At 37.5% G+C, this 25,039-nt stretch overlaps 1 protein-coding gene across 2 annotated transcripts in view; it reads left to right on the forward strand.

The window, feature by feature from the left end:
* The window catches only part of LOC134863777 (glypican-6-like), a 120,398-nt gene that overhangs the window by 24,000 nt on the left and 71,359 nt on the right, over positions 1 to 25,039 (forward strand). For both annotated transcript variants that reach the window (XM_063882471.1, XM_063882472.1), the window contains exon 2: positions 2,106 to 2,264. In XM_063882471.1, coding sequence (XP_063738541.1) covers positions 2,106 to 2,264 — 159 coding nt within the window. The remainder of the gene's footprint in view (positions 1 to 2,105; positions 2,265 to 25,039) is intronic.

A 25,039-nucleotide genomic window follows, 5' to 3' on the forward strand; every position in this document is an offset into this window, starting at 1 on the left:
ATCTTCTGACAAATAGTCATGGAGACTAGACCCTTTAAACGCTCCTTCTGTTAAGTTACGGGCTCATATGTACAACTTTACATTGAGGTGCTTATTCTCAGAAATACCAACACAATACACCTTGCTATTTTTTGTATTTTAGAAAGAAATCATGGCACTGGTTTCTAATTAGGCATTGTTTGCTATAGTGGTCTCTGACTGATTCATTTAGAAATCTTAAACTGTTGCATGGACCCACAATACATGAAACTGATCAATGTTATGTTGTCATTTTTTTTAGGATGTGATGGCCCATATACTGTTTCGAACAATAATGACTTGTTGTTAACTCTCCAATGAACGTCATATATGGCCTTCTAACCTGAATACTTTTCTGTTTTTGTTTCTAAAAAAAGGTTAGCTTTGTGAAGTTTGCTGGTATTATCTGTGAATAGGTTATTTCACTCCCCAAATTTTCAGTTTGTTTTAAGTCTTTATGTTATGTCACTTATTGACCTATTTACTCTTGTCCTAAACTCATCCTGGTGTTTGTACTTTATATATTCACAAGCAAAGGTTTGCCAGAAACCACACAATGTTGCTACCAAAACCTGCTTTTATCTCAAATAATCATTCTATGTTTAGTCAAACCGTTTCTTTTTTTAATGAGAGGGTTTTCAGATGGGTGAGGTCATTACTGATTACTGTCTTTCAAAAAGCAATGTTGAAGCCAAAGAAATTCTGTTTTACATGCTCTCTCTTTCTATACAATGACTTCTATACTTCTGGTTCTGATTCATACCCTTGGGTCTTTGCTTTACTCTCTATATAACGTTCACTCTTTCTTTGGTCTAATAGGTGTTTAATTTCAATAGTTTTAATTATCCTTGGAGGAACCGCTCAACTTGTAGGCTTTTTAAAAGAAATTAAATAGGATTTTGAAACTCACAATGCAATCATCTCTGATGAATCCTTTTCCAAACGCGCACACTTGTTCACCAGAAACATTTCAAAATGTTTCTTTTCACATTTTGAAATGAAGCATGAACACAACTTAATGTACAAAGTTTAGAGAGTTTAAAGCTCTGCAAAACATAATATTGTCAAAAAAAACAGAACATGTGTGATTCACCCGTATAGGTATCTGGCTATGCATACAATAATGTTTTGGAATACTGGAGTTCTAATGGGAACTTTTCATTGGAAACAACATTTCTATGGAGGTAAGCCAGGTGAGGTTTGTCCTGAGTTAACCAGGACATTGTTTCTAAAAAGTGCTTGCTGTCGAGATTGTTTTAATTGTTTCCAGATGGCAGCTAAAGTCTCAGTGGTGGAGATCGCATAACCTCAGCATATAAAACTAACAACAAGTAACAACATACAGTATACATTTTTTATAACATTTGGGGTTAACTACTTACACTAAGATTGCTGCAAGCACTGGAGTCCATTAGTTCTAATATTCAAAGATATCTTCTTAAGGCTGGACTAATGAATATAAATAGTGTTTAATATTAACATTGTATCACATGAGTGTGATGAGTGTAGTGTGAAGGAGTGAGAACCAAGAGAAGATTACCATTACATGATGGTTTGTTTTGAGCTTTACTCTGGTAAACTCATGTAACTGAATTGCACCTGATCAGCACCAACCAGGAGACATACACAGTAAGGAAGTAGCTGGCAAATTTAGTGGAGCTATTAGCACTTAAAGAGGGATTTATTTCTGGAGTACTACAGAGCTAAAACAAGAGTGAAAATTGTCACTAACGGTGGCCAGAAACATGAGTCTAAATGGACACTAATGATGCGTGGTGTCTTGAGGATGTGAACATTTGCAGTTGTTTGGTGACATGCTTACAAAGGGATGCCAGCACAATGTGTCTACAATCTGCTGTGCTCCCCCCCCCCCCATGTTTCTTTCTGTATCACATGATAGCAGCGTACCGACAAATATTCTTCTTTATCATTCGCCGCAGTCTGTCCCTGTTTGATAGCTTCAGTGATGAGAGTCCCAAAATCACTGGAAAGTTCTGATCAAAGACTCAGCTCAGCCTTTGAAAAAGCAAATCCTGTGGCAGTGATGTGTGTAAAAAAACAGCGCTCAATGTCTCTGTCTCCCTCAGGTGAGCACCTGCGTGTCTGTCCTCAGGGATACACCTGCTGCACATCTGAGATGGAGGACAAACTCCACCAGCAGAGCAAACTGGAGTTTGAGAACTTGGTCGAGAACAGCAGCCACACCATGAGGACGACGTTTGTCTCCAGGCATAAAAAGTTTGATGGTGAGTGAGATTCATCTTTTCGAAATGTATAAATGACATTTTTATCCTTGGCACTGTTACTTTAAATACATGTATTTTAGACAAGTGATATCAAACTTGTAATATCTGATTACTTCCATATATTCCATATTTATTAATAACTTAAGATACAGCAGAGCAACTTCGATACATGTTGGGGGTCGTTTTCTTTCTCTTGTGTCGAACCAGCTCTTTTTCTTAGATCCTATAGAATTCTCTAACTAGCTATTTATATTTTTTTGATTCAAACCTCACAGACATAGAATGTATGCTTTTCCTGAGTGACTGATGGGTGCATTGCTTAGAATATTGGTGGTTTGTACTTTGTGTCCCCAAAGACCCAATGAATTAACTCTCATACTGACAGAACAGAGCTGTGCTAATGTGGCTTTGTGGGGAATAAATCTTTCTGGCATTCTGTGTGCTGGAAGGCAAACCTGTATGTAAGACTTAAGTCATGTTGCACAGTATTAGATCACATTAAAAATGTACTTTAGCGGCTTGAATCAAATTGTGTGGTTACCAACAAAACGCATGCGTGAAAGTACATATCTCATACATGCAGTTTAAATAAAGACTAGTTGTGACCCGCTGTAGCAGAAGATTCTATGAGCCTTTTCCTGTCCCTGTCATATGTATCTGCACCAAAAATATGTACGTGCAGATGGTGGGATTGGGAATGCAGGCCCTTTAATAAGAAAAAGGGAAAACAATGAATGATGAATTAGGAGATTTTTTTTTGGTCCTTGGCAAACCGCAAAGTCTAAAATCCACATTTTTTCCCCTCTTTGTGAGATATCAAGTGTGTTACTACCTATAAAAAAAAACTGACTACCTGGAGCAGAAAGGATGAAGCTGGAATAAGAGAGTTGGACATTTTGCCTGGCCAAAAAGCATCAAGAGAATTTGTATTTCAGGTTGTAAGTGCTGAGTGGTAAATGATCCATCTGTCAGGTTGGCAGTGAACTGAGGACAATACCTGCAGGTCCCTGGAACTACTGTAGAGTAGGGTAAGCTCAATTGCAATATTAATCAGAACAAATCTTTAACATTGGTTGAGTGGCTGAAATAAGATGGTTTCTAATGGAAATAATCCCAAAAGAAACACAATGTGTCTTATCCAAATATAAATGTCAACCCATGCATTTGAATTATAAACAGTAGTTTGATCGTCCATTTTTATGGCAATGTGATGTCATCTTTTATACAGCAAGCTGTAAACCAGCTCAAACATGTATGTTAAAAACAAACTAAACGTAAGGACACATGGATGGACAGGATCAGACTTTGATTTGTTGTGCATGCAAGGTTAATAGAGATATCTCAAGTAAATCCTATGCTCTGCATACTATAACAGACTTTTTTGGCTAAAATCATAATCATAACTTCGTGGCTTTTCAATGTAAAAACAAGGGACACTTTCTCAAATTTCTCCCCGTTTTATTGTGAGAAAATATTAGGGTAAAAACCATTCAAGTTGCAGTGCATTTAGCTAGTGCTGACTAAAGCTTTCATCCGTGGCCGGTCATGTCAGTACGTAACATGATTCAAAATCAATCTGTTGTTAGGTTAAAGTGATCTGTGCAGCCGTTTTCTTTACTGGTCCAAAGTTTGCTTTTTGTGGAAAGAACCTTCACTCTGTGACACCACTAGTGTCTGTAGTTCCCACAGCTCCAACTCACTCTCTGTAGCTGATCATGTCACAACCAATTCAGTCACATTCTGCAATTAAACTTTCATTCACATTATATCATTAATTTAAGCTTTCTTAGCTTAATATTTTAGAGCCAGTCCCTTTAGCATTTTTATCAAGGAACTCATGAAAAAAACAAGCCGTGTCAGATTAAGTAGGCTACAACTGTAAGTTCAATGTGTCACATATATATTAAATCAGCGTTAGAAATGGATAAGAACAGGTTCGGATTTAGTATCAACACATACTCAATGTCAAAGGACTCAGATTGGGATCAGGGCCAAACACCTTGAACAGCACTTTCTTAAAAGTAAGTGATATGTATTCTTATAATACCTATTATTGTTACTTTTAATTGTTTATCTATTTTATTTTTAATATTGTCCATCTACTAATGACAATATGATAACTATGTTTTATTTTATTTGAGCAATCCTAATGATATCTACATTTCCACACTCAACAAAATATGACTGGATTGAGTATTTTTAAGATAATAACCAACTTTAAAGATTATGTTTCGCAAGGCATCATTATACACTTGGGATTAAACAAAAAATTCCCAGGAGAGTGACGTGAGTCATAGTAGTGATGTTAGCACTAGAGGATCTAGAATTCTGGAGGAAATGCAAAGAGGTTCCAGCACACCATATTTGTCATTTCCTCAAAGACGTGTGGGAGTAAGGTGCTCATTTAAATCCAAACGCTTCGAGTTGTAAAAGTCTATTTTATGTTTTTTCTCTCACTTGAAGCTGGAATGAAGGCAATACATTGTATTTTTATCATACAGAAGTTCTCTGTTTGCAGCAAAAGAAAAAAAAAGAAACACAGTTAGACATGTATGGCCCAAAAAATACATTAGTTTTTATTCAAATCTACACAGGCATTTAGAGAACCAATCAGTAGCACATAAAAAAGGTTCAACAGTGTTTCAGAAAATGTTTTAATCGGTAGCTTTATGTTATGCAAACATTGCCAGATTGTTTGAATTGAGCATTAACAACTGGTGTCTGCCTATTCCTACGTTAAGAGCACCGTTTCAAAGTCGACCCCTCTAGAACAACGTTGACATATCTGTGCAGTTATATAGTGGCACTGGTGACACAAATCACTTACGCAATTCCATCTCCTACTCATGCCCATATTGTCAGGCCTCTCAACATCACATTCAGTCTCCTTGCGTTAAGCTCCCTCCACCTCTTGGGGTTTGAATCATCCCTCATCAATTTTACATGCCCTCATTTCTGTCCCCAGTTATTTATAGGGCCCTATTATGAAAACCTTAACTTACTTTTTGATTACTGACTGCTTCCCCTGGAGGCCTGTGGGTTTTGATGCATTATTGAACAATCCTGAAGCAATGAATGACTGTTGCACACTAGAATTTAGGTTTGGGTTATTCTGAATGTCCAATCATCTAGCTGAGGAAATCTTTCCCCCCCATCTCTCAGTGTGCCTTATACTCTCCCAGAGAGTCTTGGAGTCTGGTCATATTCCAGTCCCATTGATGCACAGTATGGAGAAAGACCTCAAAGCCGTCTTTGTGTTGTTTAAATTGTGCACTCCTTTGGCTCAGTGTGGTTACCACCTCCCACTGCTTTGTTTTATAAGTCTCTGATAGCATTGGTCTTCTTTGCCATGGCTCAGTCAGTGCCCTTAGATAACCCTGTTTGGAGAACAGAAATTAGAAAATGATTTACTATATGTATGTGTGAGAAGAGAAGCCTGAGAGACGGAGACAGAGATGAAGCGAGGGAGACAGTGGATGTAAAGGAGGCAGATTAATGGCAGTGGGTCAACAATAATAAAGGATGCAAAGTCATTGGATTTGAGATTGTAGCGGCTGTACAGAGTGGTTTGGGACACCAAAGCATGTTGTATTTATATTGTTTAACATTTCTTAAAATATTGGTCTTTTATTACAGATTTAAAATGTCTCTATCTTTGTAGACAGTCAAACCAGAAAGGGAAGTTTGTGAAATGTGTGCAGAAACTACTTACAGGGCTACAGGCAAACTACTTGAGCTTGACTAACTTTGTCAATCTGAATGTTGTCAGTTTTTTCAAATACTTTTTTCTAAAATGTAATCCTCTCCTAACTGTCTGAAAGCCATCACTTTATTGTTGAGGAGTTTAGAGGAGGGTTGTTTAAAGTGGATGGTGATCAAAGGTCAACAGAGTCAAGACAGTTTGCTTTTGGTAAACACAAGTCATTTGCACATCAAGTTGCACCAAAGTTGCATAAGATTTCACAGATTCCCCTTATGCAAGCAAATCTGCTTATTTAATAGGCGCTTATATGGTCCGTAATTGATTGAGCTCCTAAATTATTCATTTTCAAATATTTGGCTTACTGGGATACAACAATTTGACCTTATTGGAAATTGCATCTCATAAAAAAATAGACTATATCCCAAAAGTGTTACTTAATTTTATTAGCAAATAGATTCAATATTTAAAATACAAACATAACCCTCTTAAATAATATTCTCACCTTATACTGTATGTCGCCCTAAAAAGCTTTAAGGTGTAGGAATAAAGTTACTTTACATAATACTTTTATCATTTTATTTCTTTCCCGAACTTGAAGCTACAATATTTCAACTTGCATGGAGTACAATAATAAATGTGCAGTTGTTTTACGGCTACACATTTAATCAATTGAATTATCCTGTTCAGCATTTTATACAGCCCTGCAATTCAGCAATATATTTAGTTTCTTTGACAGCTACCAGAAGGTCTGTGGCAAGATAAGAGGTTAATAGAAAGAATTGCAGAGAAGTTTGACTCAATTGTATCTCCTGCATTACCCTTTCTGTTTGTTCTTGTTGTTTGGTAGATGCTCATTAGCCTCAGTTTGGTTGATGCTTTCCTATGGAGACCTCTGCAAGAGATTAGAGTGTGTGGTTGGTTGACTAAAGTCTGGGTTGAGCAGCAGCCTTGGATGACTGAGCTCTTTGATCCTGCCCCAGTAGAGCTTCTCCGCTCAACGCTGAGAGTCGCAGTGCCCCTCATTCACTCCAACGATCCCTTATTCATACCGACTTAAACCAAGACTGACTGCAAGCACGACAGCCCATTCTCTCTAATCTGCATTCTCTACAAATTCACAGGCTGTTGTGGACTGTGTAGGACTGCAAACACACAGTGCAAAAAAAACGCTGCTCAAGTTTTAGCAGTTTTGTTCTTTATCCGTAACAGTTAAGGTTAAGCGCCTTAAAGATGGGACACTTTGCCTAATTAGGTTTCAATTGGTTATTTAAATTATTTCTCTTTTTCTGACAGACACAGCTTTTCCTGTGCTCAATATTAACGTTTTATAGTATCAACGTGATTTGTTTAGTGCATTAAGTTGTTTGTGCATCACATGAAGTGAATCATGTAGGATAAGCGCCAAACACATTTTTCATGCATTAAAGGTGCCATAGAATGGAAAACTGTATTTACCTTGGCATAGTTTAATAATTAGAGTTTGGTACATTGAACTGACATACCGTGAACCTCAAACGCCATTGTTTCCTCTTTCACGTGTCAAATCATGAATATGCATATCACAGCGGTACAACAGGCGAATTACAACAATCCCTGTGTGTGACACAACAGACGGTAGTCCAGCCCCAACATTTGTATACACCAGCTGCTGGAAACACTAACGCCAACACTTACCACTTCGTTACGTTGGTCTCCAATCTCCGACCAACTGGCTGTTCTTCAAATTCATCGGTGTCCTCCTCCGATAAAGGCTCAAACATGTAAGGTTGGATGCCAATAGCCTCCATGGTTCATCCCTCACAGTTTCACAAACTTCACTTCCTTCTGTGGGCTCTGAGGCAGCCATGGATTGCTCCTTGTAAACCAGCCAATCAGAGCAGAGCTCGTCATAATTATTTAAATGAGCCCCCAAATAAGGCAATTCAGCTTGTTTCATTCTAGGACCAAATAGTAGGTTTGTAAATGGGTCTGTAAAACTGCTTCTGAACCTTTGTTGGATCAACCAAAGTTATATACCTTCTTTGCAGACATCAGAGAACAATTCCAAATACCAGATAGATGCATTCTATGGCCACTTTAAAGAGAAGTAAATGGTACGTTAAATATTTGGCTTTTCATACATTGGATTTGTGCATGACTATGAAGCCTCTTTTAAACAAAGAAGAAAAACAAATATTGCTGAGTAAATCAGAGTGTGATGAGTCAAAGTCAACATTGCACTTCAAAATCGACCCCATTAAAACAACAGAAAAAATATGTGAACCAACTTGTTGCAACGTAGTATCTCAACAGTAATGTCTCATGGAGTAATGGACACTCATTTCCCCTCCTTTCAAACACAATTTCCTCATAAAGCAAACACTTGAATACTTTAAAACAATGTTTTTATGAGTTGTCAAACGCTTTGATCTTTCATATCCAATCAACCAAACTCTGAAGCTATGTAAGCATGGCTGGTTGGTGCAATATTGTCAAATAGAGAGGAAGAGAACACACACATAGTCCAGACCTTCCACTAAAGTAGGTCTACAAATACCTTACATTGTGCTTCAGTAAGAGATAAATGGACACAATTTCAAATCTATTCATAAAATGTAATTGTTATATTCAAAAATCCAAATACATATTTATGTAGCCTTCAAACCAGATAATTTATATAATAGGTTTTAAGAGAAATATGCTTGTGTGTCAGACTGACAAGTCAATACATTTTCCCTTTTAAAGACTTTGCTACAAGTTTTGAAGAAACTACATTAGAATACATACAAAATAAATAAAAAGTAGAAATGTCACATGAAAAAAATGTAATATAAAAATATATATTAAATGCATAAAAAGTCATGTAACAAGGTGGAGTTAGGGAAAGGTTCACAGTTTTAGTGTTGCTTGTATGTTAAAAATGGTTGCCATGTCATATAACATGTACCTGTTGAACCAACCAAAGTAAACTTTATTTTCTCCAGGTGTGTAAACCTCACCATTTCTGTAACCTAGTGAACATAGTGGGAGAAGCCTCCTGCTTTCACTTCATAAGTACAAGTCACTTAGATTTTAAGTAAGCTAAAGCAATAAATACATTTTTGTAAATGTTTTCTTTGAAGAAAATGAAGGCGGTGTATGACTTAAATTATAGTTGCCCATGTCTGGCACAAATTGAGGAAGAATGTACTCAATATTTATTTGATGCTGGATGTTAAAATGCAGAGTATAACTCTAAACTGTAGTTTCATCCATGTCACATTGAATAAACACAAGCTAGTAATTGACTTTGAAAATATTTAATTCAAAGTCGGTGCATGCAAATCCAGTTCCACTCTTATATCTATATAGGTATACATACTATACATATACAACCTCTGGTAATCTACTAACTTCCCCAAACATCACAGACTCAGAGCCTTTACATTTATAATTCATGGTCGATAGTCATTGAAGTACTTATTAAGTAAAATTTTAAAATGCCTGAAATTCCTAGCAGACTTGAAGTGGCTATATCAAAAACAGGATCTCAGAGGTCCTCATTATGCTTGTCTTGCCCCAGTTCGGCTGTGAAGAAATTAACTAGAGCTATAATTACCCATTTGTCACAACAAGCATTAGAATACTTTAAAGAAGGTAAATTACCTAACTTACAACGTTTATACAAAATACTTAATTTGCTCGATGTAACACGTTTTGTCTGTTTTCCTTTCCCAAACTTGAATGATAGCTTTAACACATTTAATTACGCCGTGCTCTACTGCTGAACGCTAAGTACTTGGGTTTGTGGACTGATTCCTAATTCTTATTATCCTTTGTGAATAATATAATAGCCAACATTATTAATTTAAACTATGAATAAATTGAATAAAGAGGTTACATGTACACACTACAACATTCTGATGCGATTTGGCCCCATTTAGATATTACACTGTAGGTTAAAGTTTGGCTGCTATGGCCTGCTGGACAGTAATTGGGCAGAAGTACACATCGAGTGATGTTGGGGCCTGGCCACATATTTGCCAAACATATAGAGAGTGGTATATATTCATACTCCTAAAGTTCATCTATAAGATAAACAAGACTACAAATATAGCTGCTAACCACTGTAGATGCCATATTTGTTTATATAAGTAATATAAGTTACAGAGCTAAGAAATGCAAGGATTTCAGGTTCAGGTTATGTTATTTATACCCGTAGGTAGATTTGGTTTGCAAATAAAAAGACAAGGGATCCATCCTGACATTCTCAAAACAAACACAGACAACAGACACCTCTCTAATAAAATGACTAATACAAGTACATATACAAGTACAAGTACACCCTGCTCTGTCAAATCTCAAAACATTTCATACTGTAATAGAACAAGAATACAGATAGGGACTTATTCTCAACATGTTTTCTGCGTTCTGCTTGTAGCGTCTTGCACTATTTTTGTGATGTTGCTATCAGGGGCAAGGTTTTAGGGGATTATGTTGGTTATGTTTATGCCAAATGTGGAATTAGAGTGTATTTTTATGAATACAGTTCAGCCATTTTGTCATTTAGTGTTACTCTTCAAAACATATTCTTTGTGAGGTTCTACAAATGAAATGATTGTGGTTTATTTCTCATATAACGTTTACAAAAGTGATTTATGTTCTGAAACGTGCAGTGCTGACATGATCCATGTTTAGAAAACGGTTTTCCTTTTTGATTGCCTTTGTTGGTGCATTGCTGCATATCTCGGTGCATTACCTGATTGTTGATCAGTAGAATAGTGTGACAGCACTTTCTGGAATCTTTACCACGTCACAGCCACGGGTGTGCATGTGCGTCCTCTTTGCTTGTGCACCATGCACAGAAAATGGGGGCCATATAATGGAAAAAATAAAACCCTAGCTAGCACAGCTCGAGGTCAAAAACTCAACAGGGAACCTTTAAACTATCCAAGGGTGACATTTCTGTGTCACGATAAATAACAAATATTACCTATAAGATATCACAATGACAGCTGCAAAATTTGTAAAAATGTGAAAATAAAATGACTGTAGCAAAGTAAAACAGCCAATTTTATTTGTAAAGCCAAATAACATATAATCACACACCTTAGGCCCTCGAATAGGATAAGATGAATCTTTTTACAAGATGAGACACATCTATAGGATTCAAAATAAACCACAGGACCTGGTAACCATCTGATGGCACAGGACCTTCAATACACAGGAGCTGAGAGAAATATACACAGGGCACGAAAAGGCATGCACAGAGTTAACCCCTACGGTATAGAGATGCAACTGAAAGCTCTTTGACTGAGAGGCAAGTCATTTTCTAATGAAATCTAAAACCATGTGGACATGCAGTTCTTGGAAGTGTTCATAAATAAATAACCTCTGTTTTGGTGTCCCTGTGTTATCCTAAGTGAATGTCAGGAAGTCTGTAAGTCTCTGAGGACGGAGGGAATGGGGTCTGTCCAGCAGTGCTCTAGCTGAGAGTTGGTGGCAGCCTCCATCATCTGGCACAGGCTGCAGCCCGGTGTCACTTTTGTACTTCAGGATGGATGGCTCTGTGTAGCCTGGACACTGTTAACTCTGTCCCAATGGTGAGCTTCAAGGAGAAGCTATAAGAGGCGTACCTTTCCACAAGCCACTATTGCAGAAAGAAGGAGGAATTCCACGGGCCTAGTGCAATGTGATTTTTCTCTCCAATATATTTATTAAATTTAAACTTTGTGTCAGATATTGAAACATATACACTGTGAAAACTCACTTAGAAAAAAATCTATCCTCAGGATATTGAGTTTGCTCGAGCTACAGCTTAGATTGTGCCGTCTATTGAGAAGGATGAAAAATGTTTCCCTCCTGCTGCAAAGGTGGTGATATACCTCCCTCGTAGATCCCCGCTGTTCCGACTCTTTTATCTCTATGAATCATTTAAAAATTGAATGAATGTGGTGACCGCGAGGTTGGCATGGTACTTTAGTTTAGCACTTCACATGTGACAAATGTTTAAATTTTAAAGCTAGATTATAAAGCTAGATTATAAAAGTCAGAGCAGCTCTCCATGTATGCAGTGTTGAAATTGAGAAAAATAGAGTGGTGAAATTGTAACAGAATATCATTAAAAGGTTATGTTTAAAAATTCTAAATTAAAATTGAGAAAGGATTTAAATGAGCAGTATGAATGTGCTAAAAGGTTTACACTTAAATTGGAAAAAATAGGGTGAATTATGGTTTGGTAATCAGACACTTTTTAAGCTCTTTATAATACAACAAGGTAGTTATGGTTAACTTGTAAACGGTATTGAATTGTGAGTGTGTTATGAAATTAAAGCAGAGTCATTTTTCAGGCACACAATCATTCTAACGCAGAAAAATCATACAAAAAATAAAACTACTTCAAATGAATCTTTCTTATAACATGTACAAAATAATATGTTTAATGAAAGCAATAATTAAGACTAAGAAGCCTAAAAAAATACATCATTTATATCGATAAAGACCAGATTCTTTTGTTCGATGATTTGCAAAAATAAAATCGATTTAAACTATAACTTTGGAGACAAATAATCAAGTCATGGCTAAGTGGCTGTATAGTCTGTGTGTTTCTCCTGCTCCCTCTAAAAATCTGTACCCAAAACACACACACACACACACACACACACACACACAAAATGGCAGACACTTTATCAAAATGTATTTCAGTTATATAAATCAAATAAGTTATTTGTAGTTGGCTCAAATGAGAAAATGAAAATGTTGTTTCTACAGAAATAAATCCTGTCTTTCCCTTCAAATCTAAGACAGACCGCAGAATAAAACTAGCTAATATTTTCACCAGAGGTCTACGTAACATCTGTGAGATAGTGAATTAGGGGAACAGTGTGTTGTGTCTGGCTCTGGCTTCTGTCCTGCTCTTGCCAGGATAAAAGCTATCTTCGTTTAAGAAATGACTCCGTGACAAGGACAGACACCAACAATACAGACTTTTTTCTCCTTCTTCTTCTGAGAACATCAGTGTCCTCACTCAGGTGCAGGAAACACTCTGCAGGATCGATTAGCCTAACAAAGCTCTGCTTGGGAGCGTTCAATGCAAGAGGCAATCCAGCAGCCAGGTTGAGACAAAGCTGCTTATCCACAGGGTCATAGTAATGTAATGGTGTGTGCAGCCAATTTGCTCATCGCTATTCAACGACTGTGAATATCATCCATGGGAAGAAATCACTTTGATTTTCTGAGCCTCGCTAATTGACTTCTCAAATGCCTCTTAATGCTGAAGTCCGATCGTGGTTGACAGAGAGATGCCCTCAGCAAAGGTGGATATTGTCAATATAATTAACTGAACAGACAAGGCGAACTGTAGCTTTGCCCCCAAGTTTTATTTATAGCCAAGTCTAACAGCAGTAGGGCTGTGAAAAAAACATTGCAATTTGATTAAATATGAGATATGGATTATTAAGTATAAAATCATACTACTCTAATTAATCACTGCACTCTAATAACAGTGTCCGACTCATGACAGAAAAATATCAAATGAATCTCAGCAGAATTATTCCACACATTCTTTTTCCTTTTTCTATACATGACATCTATATTACTCACAATGACAACCACACTACCAACATTTGGGTTAGAGATGTTTCTGTTAAATGCTAATAACTTCTAATGTAACATAGCGCTGCTGATCTCAAGCAAAGATGAGAACAGGGCTATGGAGTTCTCAATTATTTCTAACTCCACACCCGTGATACTAATGTGAATAGATTCTACTAGAATGCAGTCAAAGTGTGTAGGGTCTGTGGTGAAATCAGCAAAAAGCAATGTGCCAACATCACAAATGAGATAAAGACTGTAACCTAATAGACAAATTAAGAAATAATATCTTGCTTAAAAAAAAATATCAGTGAATGTTTTTATATTATATTTGCAAAAGCTAGTCAAGATTGTAATTAACTGATTATGCAATTTTATGAAATTGTTGGACAATACTCCGATTTGGCTAAATTAATTTAGCTGTTTAAGATCTAAGTCAATGGCTAATTGCCTTAATACAGTAAATGTGCAATAATGTAATTGCTATGATGCTTGAATTCAAGCTGCATCCTAAAGAGCAAAAAAGGTTCCTCTTCAATATTGATAGTGATCAATCTCTAGATACTGGGTGGTTGACATTGGAAGAGCTTTCCTTTTCGGATATTTCATGCAGTTTTGAAACACCCTGAATGTTTGGACGGTTCTTGTGGGAGTTCAATTTGTAAAATGTTTGAAAGTCAATATTTGTATGGATCTAAACCTAAGATTATGTCATGAACACTTTATTGTTATTATTGTTATTATTATTATTGTTATTATTATTATTATTATTATTATTGTTATTATTATTATTATTATCACATGAAAGTTGATGGAGCTGCTGATTTGTGGGCACTGTGATTTATGTGTGTATTTCTTGTTTGAATAGCAGTAATTGGATACTGGTGTTCTTGTAGCAAATTAACAACCAGTTTTGTGTTATACCTTGGTGCTGACAGCTGGTTCTCACCTCTGGGATGTCACTCAGTTCAGGGAATGAGCTAAGTGTCCTGCAGAGAAACAAAGTCAGATCATAAAACCCATTACACAACTGTTGTGTAAGCCAGTCATCCTCAGACCATTTATCTTTTGCTTACTCTCCAAGCCTGGGCCCCGTGCTGGGCACATACACACACACACACACACACACACACACACACACACACACACACACACACACACACACACACACACACACACACACACACACACACACACACACACACACACACACACACACACACACACACACACACACACACACACACACTGTTTACAGCTTTAACAAACTTTTCCCTCTTTTGTACCTGTCAGTATTTGGGCTTCATCATTCCTTAAGCCAGTTTTTAATTTCTATTTTATTGTATATCTTTGTAATACCACAAAATGCCACAGCGTTACCCAAGAAGAGTTAAATAAAAATAACCAACATTGGTTGGTCGTGATGAGCTAGTGTGAAGGTTGATAGGCAAGGTGCAGAGGAAAGAGATGTTTTTTTAAGAAGTGTCTGGAATTACAGACAGTATCTGTCGAACTGACTGAGATAGTAAGAAGAAACAGACCGGAGTGAAGTGTTGAATAATGGTCTCGAGGAAGTGCTGTGATAGGTCACTGGGGTTATTTTTTGCTGGTGTGATGGTGGTTTGTGCCACATTGAAATTGATTACAACAACTCCCTATACAATGCAGTTGAAAAACAGTGATGTAACAAAATACAGACTCAAGGATAACCAGAGGTTTTAGTAAACACTTGTTTAAAGCAGTTTTAAAAGGAACAATTCACAAAGTGACTTTTATTTCTAGACTGTTGCATCAGATTGCGTTATATTGAATGGATGTGATTGTGTCCACTTTCTTCCATTTGGCGAGAGTAGACAGGCTGTACAGTAAGGATAATCCTTCCAGTGAGGCTTCTCAATGTACATTGGTACTATGTGCCGTTCTACAGGAAGCAAACACATTTTAAAAATAGAGAGTTTTGCCAAACTGTGAATGATAATTATACTTTTCCAATGATCTCTGTTTTATTCTTCTATAAATACCAGCTTATCCTGTTCAGAGTTGTGCAGACCTCAGCATGTATTAAGCAAGAGGTGGGGAAAAGCCCTTTATTAATATTGCATGTCAATCTTAATTTTTTTCTTGGCTTCATGCTTCTGCCTTACAGCATTTATTTTAATGCCCAAAGACGAACACGGTGTCTCATTAAATGAGAGGCAAAGAACGACCCTCTGATGAAGCAGAAAGAGTGTCCATTCCTTACTGCAAAAGTGCGGTGTGAGAATGTGCTCTACTTTTCTCATTCCTAAAACTCTTCAAGCCTCATTAAGTTCAAAAACAAGCCAACTAGCTGCTGTGAACGGTTTGTAGCATTTGCCTGAGCCAAGAAAGGTTCTGTACCTTGCGGGGGGAGACACATCTGAATCAAGCAATCACTGAAGCAGACGTTAATGGGAAATGTGTAATGTTTTCGGTGCTGTCTTACATGCTGAGTGATAAGGTTAATGGCTTAATGTGGCAAGAATATGCTGTGTGCGTTGTTAGATTTGAGACAAAAATATCACTTTTTTAGAATAACAATGATTTTACTTTGATTTTACAAAACATCTACAGCTTGCAACCAGCTTTATTCGGCTGTATTCAGGCTAAAGCAGTGCTCCAAGTGTATGCTAATTTCAGCATGTAGGATAATTATTTACATGCTCACTATCATAGTTTGGTTAGCATGCTAACATTTGCTAATTTAGACTTCACAAAAATGACAGAGGAGACTAAATGTCTATAGTTTTGCTGAAATCTTGTCATAAACAATTTGCGGAAGGTCAAAGGATCAACAAAGTCACTATAAATCATTTTGTTGGGAATATGAATGTCTGTACCAAATAGTTACAGAGACATTTCACTAAAACACATAATGTAAACATGCTGGTAATTGTAGAAAAGTCAGAGATTCACCAAAGTCATTTGGACTTTGGCCTAAGGGAACAATGAATTTCTAACCAAGTTTTACCTGAAATGTTTTCTTGCAGTAGGGGTTGCAAGAGGGAAATTCAAGAGATCTTCTAAGTACATATTTGTACAAAACGTCATGGCATCCATCCAATTGCTGTTGAAATATTTTTGATCTGAACCAATAAACCTCCAAGATGACCTTGCAATCCAAAGGCCCACGATGCGAGCGTACATAAAAAACGTGTCTCCCATCCAGTGACATTGTCACCCACCTTATCTCTTAAATTCAGCACTTCTAACTTTGCTGCTGACAATGACTCAACTCAGCTCAAATGTATAAACAAGTGCTTCTCTCTCTGGCAATCTTGTACCCACATACATATCAAAGTTATACTTTACTGTAGAACGATATCCCTCACCAGACATCTCCACGTTTGTCTCTTTAGGTACTTCTGAAAACATTTCCCCTTACACACAATCTAAATATTTTTCATGCAACCTCAGAGTGCAGGCGAACAACTCTTGTTCTGAGTCAAAGCACTAGAGCTCTTAGTGTTGTAGTACTCAAGACCGGTCTTGATCTCGAGACCACTTTTACGTGGTCTTGGTCTTGGTCTCGGCCTCGACACTCTTTGGTCTCGGTGTTGGTCTCGTTCTCGGACTCGGACATTACAGTATCGGTCTCGGACATAACGGTCTCAAAGGGATTTTTACGTCCTGTCCGGAGCATCCGGGGGGGGTTTCTAAATTCATGAAAATGTCCGGTTTTCACCGTTTGTCCTGGGACCATTAAGCGTGTACTTAAATTGACTGGTGCTTTGCACATAATTCTACGGTACTTTGTTGCGTGACGTAATTCCCGAGAGGCTACCTTGTGGGCGGCTCTGCAACGCACACACACAGAGGGAGCAGAGCAGACAGTGGAGCAGCATTGCACCGAAGCGAAAGTGCAGCTTCACAGATGAACTGGAAAAAAACGGAATCACGCTAGTAATACAGCCGGCTCAGTTGAAAGATTGTGAGAATAGTGAAAATGGTACTGGTAGTTTTGGGAATGAGAAATGCGTCTGTGTGGATAAGATGTAATGCACAAGAAAAATGAAACTCACCAAAGGTTAAACAGGCCAAAGAAATGTCATCAAAATGCCACTTAAACAAGATTTGGCCTTTTGGATTCTTTCATCGCATCGCAGCAACTTGTGCCAGCTGCGGCTTGAATATGTGTGAAAATGCAGCATGGTCCTCTGAAAAGGTCGATCAAGATCTGTTTGAAGTAAAACCTGGTCTTAAATCACAGAGAGATTGTGTGCATCATAAAGCATGTTAATTTGACCAGTAACACATTTGAAGATATCAATTTTCCTTAAGCCTAAATTATGGAATTATAGTTAATGGTGGAAGGTGGTGGGCAACAAACTAAATATAATACCACACCTTTTCCACCATAAAACAAGGAAACTCAAGATAACATGCAAATCATTGAATTATCTCAAAGGTTATGTTTGATGTCTGATTGATGACCTATTAATCAATGACAAATAGAGAACATCAGAGGTTTGACTAATCAAAGCTGGGCCGTTGCAGCTAGGCAACTGACTGAAAGGCTGAAATGACTGCTTAAGTAAATGTTCGCAAATGGGATTATGCTGCCCACTCTCTCGACTGGGATCATGCTTCATTTTCTGCACTTAATTTCATGACCTGCTCAGGGCAGTGATGTTCTTACAGCAAGGGTGTAGTTCTGACCTCAAAAGAGATGAGGACACAATACAGTCAGGCAAACCAAAACAATTTATTTATTTTAAAGGGAACTTTCTCACACCTCATTTATATCTCTAAGACCAGTGTGCTCCTTAACTTCACAACTTTTTAGTTAAATACACATGTTGTTGCAGTGCTCTTTAAATCTCTAAGTTCTTACTGCAACCTTCCTTAGAGGCTAGATATAGAACCTCATTTAATATAAGGTCTGGTTAATTTACCCCACCGCAATCCTGTGGTTTGCCACAGGGAAAAATGGACAATTAGTCCAGTTCTCTAAATATGTCAATAATATGCAGCCACAACGACCAGCAGCAATACGACACGGCAACATCTATTTGACCTGCAAGCTGAAATCCAAATGTTACAAACTGGGGAAAGAATATCGTTCCTATTCACAATGCAAGTGATAAACATTAAACTAATACTATTTAAATAGTGGCCATACTAACTGGCTGTAGCTGTTACTAACTTCACCCACACTAATGTTCAACACAGCTAATTATTTTATGCCTGGCAGTCGTCCCTAGCCTGCAGCCACCTTTGCTACACTTCACCTTCATTCCCCCTCAGTTACTAGACACAACAGGCTCTGAAAGTGGAGGATTTCGCCCCTCCATTTTTTGCGCCTGAGGCTGATGGGCCCTATTCACAACAAATAAGAGGATCAAACTGCACTGGGTGTGGGTGCAGTGCAGTCTCTGAGTACATGAGAAGGGAAAAGAGGAAAGTGTCTATAAGCCTGTTTTCTGGCAAGTTGGGTACAATTTCTTAAGGCAGTTACATTTGGTTTGACAATTTAGAGTGTTGTTCAAAATAGCAACCTATTCTTTCACCTCTTTTTTTTCATCTGAAATATCCTGATGTGCTTGATTGTTTCTGTGATGGACGTGTGTGATTATGTGAGTGGGCTTTCTTTATTGTGTTAATGGGGGGTTGCTGCAGTTATGTAGCAATTTGGAGGGACTGAAGCCTATCAGCCGATAAACATCTCGTGCTACTATTTCAGCTTCATCCCGACCCTGACTTCCCTCACACTGTTTATATTTTAACATTGAGTGCCTTGACATTGAGTTCAACAAACGCTCTGTGATACCAAACTGTTAGATCGTTTTAATTGCTTTGACAGTTATCTCTGATAAGAGTATGAATTGTCACATCCTTTATAATGTTAATCTTTGAAGTCTAATGCAATTAGCTGTCTCTAATTAATCTCATCACATTACTAATTTCATCGTGGTTGAAACGGCTGCTTGTATTGCAGGTATAACGACAAATGTGTGCATGGCTGGGATCAATTTATACTCCCAATTTTACAGGATTGCTGGAGCAGAATTAACTAAAGGGTTCCTTTGTTGTTCTGTCAAGAAATTAACCAAACAAAGATTCTGTTCAATTCTCCTGTGTACAAACACGTTGTGCTCTGGGGAACTTGCGGCAAACCACCAATTTGACTGATTTTATTAGTCTGAAAAATGAGGGACGGTGGAAGATATGACACTGCTTCAGTTTTCATTAACTCAAAATCACTTTCCGCATAGAGTGAAACAGTGCACAAAGGTAATTAATTTCCTCAAGGACAATTATTTTGGTGCCTTGAGATAATGACAAGAACTCGTCAAAGTTCAATCTTGGTAGCTACTGTAGGTGGTTTTGAAGGAAAATTATCCCCAAAGGCCCAATTTAGAGACGGTATTGCGCCATCTCTGGTGACAAAGTTAATTCGCCGTGCAGCTCAGATTTATCTGAAAGAGACTCTACTCTTAACAGTGTAGAATATCTTGAAAATATTATACTGCGGCAAGAGCAATAACAGTTACAGGATACAGTAGGTTGACCTCCTTCATAAGGAATGCAGTGCACAGGGAAAGTAGGCTTACTTTTAACAAAATAAATGATGTCTTACAGTCTGGCAGTTTAATACTTTATAATTGCTTGATTTAATTTCTAAATATATAAATGCTATTCTATATTACACATTAGGATTTGCAGTACTGCCTCAATGAAAAGCTTGTATCAAAAGCATGTTGAACATTATGGTTTTAAGTAGATTTAATCTTTAAGCCTGAACGTTGAGACTCAAACACGCCACAGATGGGAGCATGTGCGTGATTACATATTGGTGTGTTTAAAATACAAAAAGGTATTATAAGTATTTTTTTACTGTCAAAGTCGGCAAGGAATTAAAAAAATATATTCAAGGTGTTATTGTGTTTGAATTTAATTTGAATGTTGCCTTTTTAATAAATGAGCTGCCAATAGTGTAAACACTTTGAATTACACAGCCATGCAAGAGGGGGTTAATGGATGTTGTTTTTGGACATTGGGAGTCGGCTCAGTGGGTCTTTAGTTCAAGGCTGGTAACTGGCAAGGTACAATTTTGTTTCTGGGCCAGTGCAAAGGTGCCCTTGAGCAAGGCAGCCAACCCCCAAATTTGCTCCTTTGGCAAGCTATGACCCCTGCTGGAAAATGTATTTGCGTAGTTGTGTATAGGAGGGATATGTGAATAGATACTGTGCAACTGCCTCTTGGGAATTTACCTTGTAAAAAGCACCATGTGGTGATTGACGAATAAAGAATACATTATCAGTGAGTGTGTTAGGTCCAGCATAAGTCCTCGTCTATCAGATCGCTTCCAAGCAGCACTCCCCCTACATGCTATGCCGTCAGTTTTGCAACAGAATGTAGAGTTAAGACTTCCTTTTCCCTAGAGAAAACAGATGTCCTTGTCCGCGAGTTGCAAGGCACAAACAATATGGCATCTCAAATGATTTGCCAAGGCCATGCAATGTCCTATTTTAACTTCAGTTCACCTTCCGAATATATATTGAAATTTATATTGCCATATTTTACTTGCTTAGGCTTTCCTAACAAAACAAAAAAAACACAGCAAAAAGAACAATAGCATTGGTTTGTTTCAAATGCTTTAATTATTGGAAGGAAGTTAGTAAGTTGTAGTTTATTTTCCCATATACTAACCAAGAAGTCTGTTTGCCTTAATTTAACCAAACTGTGTGGATGAGATCATACAGTCACTGACCTTTTCTTGGGAGTGGGAAGAGTGGGGAGTCACATTTATTTAGTGTGTTCCTCTGATTGGGGACATTAAACTGTAATTACTATTTAACCACCTTAATGGAAGAAAAGACAGTAACCTATGACAACATAACATAACCATCTGACCATCATGCCTGAGGGGTATGGACTGTGAATCTCCTGTGGTTCACAGTGAAAGGCCCATGTAGCATTCACTCTCCTGTTTCGAGCCCTGTCACAGAAGCTGCTGATGGGTGGCAGGAGTGATGAATGTGGGGACGTGTTGCTGAGAGCTGAGACTTGTTGGTTTTGACACAAGAAAGGATTCAAACAAGCAGACGATGTAGGCTGGCCTCATTACAGCCATCCAAAACATTTACATTCTTAGCTGTGTGTCGTGTTCTGTGTGCAAATAATGCCCGCTTCCTGGCCAATTTTTTTTACTGCTTTGCCGGTTAACTGGTTTCCTCTTTTTGATGAGACTGTTATTTTTGAAGTTTGGTACTTGGATTAGACTAAACACTTTGTCAAAAGCACTGCTGCTGTCACACAGTGCATAGGAAGAATCACAAGCCATTGACGCATTGCTGCATTACAAATTACAATGTTTACCACATCTGCCAAGATTTACAGTATCTTAAAAAAGATTTTCAGGGTAACATTTAACATCAAGGTAATTGGAAAATAATTCATATTTAATTTACAAATATTGAAAATATGGTTTTGGTCCAATTTTGTTATGAGTTGCAGTTTTTGAAATGGTAATTATTGGAAGAGAAGAGGGAGCTGTTGAGAGTCCACTCACAAAGGCCACTTCTTTCTTCCTCCTCTCCTTCGTATTTAATTTTGCTGAAGCTGTGCCTTTTGGCACCCACCCTCTCATATAATTTAACACCGTCCTTTATTTAAAAGGCAGCTCCCTCCTGGTTCACGCCATCATTCAGCAAGTCCTAAACTATCATTGCCTGTCTTATTAACACCGGAGGCCATCACAAATCATAGTTCTCTTTAAAAGATTTAGATGTTCTTTTATCATGCTGCTTCTTATCCTCGCTCCAACATGCCACCATAGGGTTTGAAGGACTAGCTCTGAATTGGAACCAGTTCCAAATACCAAAGGAGAAGTAAGACACATATTTTCTTCATTTATTATTCTGCTAATTTGCTATTGAAAGTGAATTTAACTTTCTCATTACAACTATCTTCCATATATACATCTTGTTACACACGTGTCAACACACATTATATGTTATGTTGTTGTGAAAGAAAGTATTCTGTTTGCAGAATCATATGATAATCACAAGTGTTAAAATACAAACTATCTGTGTTGGAGCACCACCTTTTACCTACAACCATTATCTCAACTCCATCCACATTTACAGCATGATGACCAAGCAGGTTGATTAGTCTGCTGTCTAAGCATGTCGTTTAACCCTATTATCGGTCATTAACTCTTAGTCTTACAGAAAATCAAGACTACTGTTTAACCACCGTGCTGTATATGTAGCTAGATCTGTGATTTAGTAAACCACTATATGTACTATAAACTTAGCCAGAGAAACATACTGTTTTTCTTCCTCTGCTGTGGAAATTAGGGTACAGGCAACAGATTTTAATGACAGCAGTTCTTCATGTGAGAAACAACAGCACATGCCTGGCTTCACAATAAACAAGAGTGTGAATCTTCCTGTTTACTGTGCTTGTGAGTAGATAAACTTCAACTCCTATTTCAATTTTACTTTCTTAGCCTTTTCACCTTTGTTGGTTATACAATAAGATTCCTTTATTACGCTTTATTCGATACAATTTATCTTTTACATAACTTACAAATCTGTAAATCAAACTGGCATCGATATCCTCATCCTTTATTTACAGAGCCAGATGGCAAGTTTGGACACTATCAAGTATCTTCCAATATAACAGATGCTGAATTTAGAAATGTTCTCTGTTTTGGGTGGCTGGCTTTGTGCCTTTCTGTCTAAAAGCCCATTATCCAAGGCAAATATGTGACCCCCCCCCCCTGATTTTATCACAGAGCATTGAGTACAGCCAGAGTTATTTCTTTGAGAACAGACAATTGTCAGCTCTCTGCATGAAAGTCTTCCACTCAACCTTTCTCCCAGAGATTTCAGCAGAGATTCTCTTAGCTGTCAGGAAAACAATTGCTCTTTGTAAAAGGCAGTGGCTGGTGCAAGTTTAATTTTAAAGATGTTTTAAATGAGCTGCCACCGTGTGATTGATGGGCTGTGTGAGACTTGCCTCCATTCCTCCATCCTACAATAGAGGTCTTTAATTACGAGCCCTTTGTATTGATGCTGTCAGCTCCACTGTGATATGCATCATGTATGCGGGGGAGAATAGATTTTACCACCTAGTTGCCCGATCCGTACAGTATCATTGAACACAATGTCATCAGTTGAAAATGCATTGTCATCAAAGAAGAGTGATTTTGCCTGGGTATCAAGGCCTTTGGTATTCATGTATTCACTCATCGGTTTGCTCCCACTTAGAGTTTAAAGTGAATTTGATTTTGATTGATGAACAATCATGCATGAACTGACCTACCATTTAATCAATATCTCTTTGTATATGCATTTTCAACACAAGCAGTTAATGTAAAACTTGCTATGCACCTTGAGGGAAAAAAATGTAAGCACTCGGAAAGCATTCTTGGAAAGCCTTCAGCTGTCAAAGTTCAGCTCCTTTTTTTTAAAGTTTTCTTTTTCAGATATAGTGTTATATCTGAAAAAAAATATAGAGTGGGAGAAAGAGGGGATGACATTGTCTGAAACCTCCACAGATACCACATATGGGCTGCCAGCTCTCCGTGGTATCCAGCGGCCATGAAGTTCAGTATCAGTATCCATTTACTTTAAAATATATGACTTGTTTATGAAGTTAATACAAAAAAAGCAGCTTTTAGAGCAAGAACTCAAATGACCATAACACATTTGTATTTTCTCACAACTTTGTCAGAACAAACTTTTAAATATTCTATTGATGTTCATAAAATATATTCAGGAAGGAATTTGCTTTGCAGCATTACAGTACATAGTGTAAAGTGAGCTCTAGTTAATGGCACTGGAGGGTTACTAAAGATATAGAGATATGAAGATGATATACCTTGTACATAAAATGTTCTGTGGTTCCCAAAAAGAGATAAATAACAACAATTAATCAGTTTAGGAAATGTTCAAACAGCTGTGGTATATTGATGTAGTACATTCTCTGTAAATGTAATCAAGCCAGATGGTAATATGTGTTTGTCCGGTAAATTTAATGCATAAATGCTTTGTTTTTCTATATTGGTTCTTGCACACAGCAAACAGCAAAATAACAACATCTTATGTGGGGTTCAGGAAATGTGTCCTGACAGGCAAGTCTGTTCCTACCCATCTGAGTCTGTTGATTAATAGTTTTTTTCCATAAAGCATTTCCACTCATTCATATGTAAAGTTCACCACAATAGCCAAATACAAGCAGATTTATTGAGGAGAGGCAACACATACAGTGGGGCAAAAAAGTATTTAGTCAGCCACCAATTGTGCAAGTTCTCCCATTTAAAAAGATGAGAGAGGCCTGTAATTTTTATCATAGGTACACTTCAACTATGAGAGACAAAATGAGAAAAAAAAAATCCAGGAAATCACATTGTAGGATTTTTAATGAATTAATTGATAAATTCCTCGGTAAAATAACTATTTGGTCACCTACAAACAAGCAAGATTTCTGGCTCTCACAGACCTGTAACTTCTTCTTTAAGAGGCTCCTCTGTCCTCCACTCGTTACCTGT

This window comes from Eleginops maclovinus, chromosome 4, assembly GCF_036324505.1.
Source record: "Eleginops maclovinus isolate JMC-PN-2008 ecotype Puerto Natales chromosome 4, JC_Emac_rtc_rv5, whole genome shotgun sequence".
Lineage (NCBI taxonomy): Eukaryota > Metazoa > Chordata > Actinopteri > Perciformes > Eleginopidae > Eleginops > Eleginops maclovinus.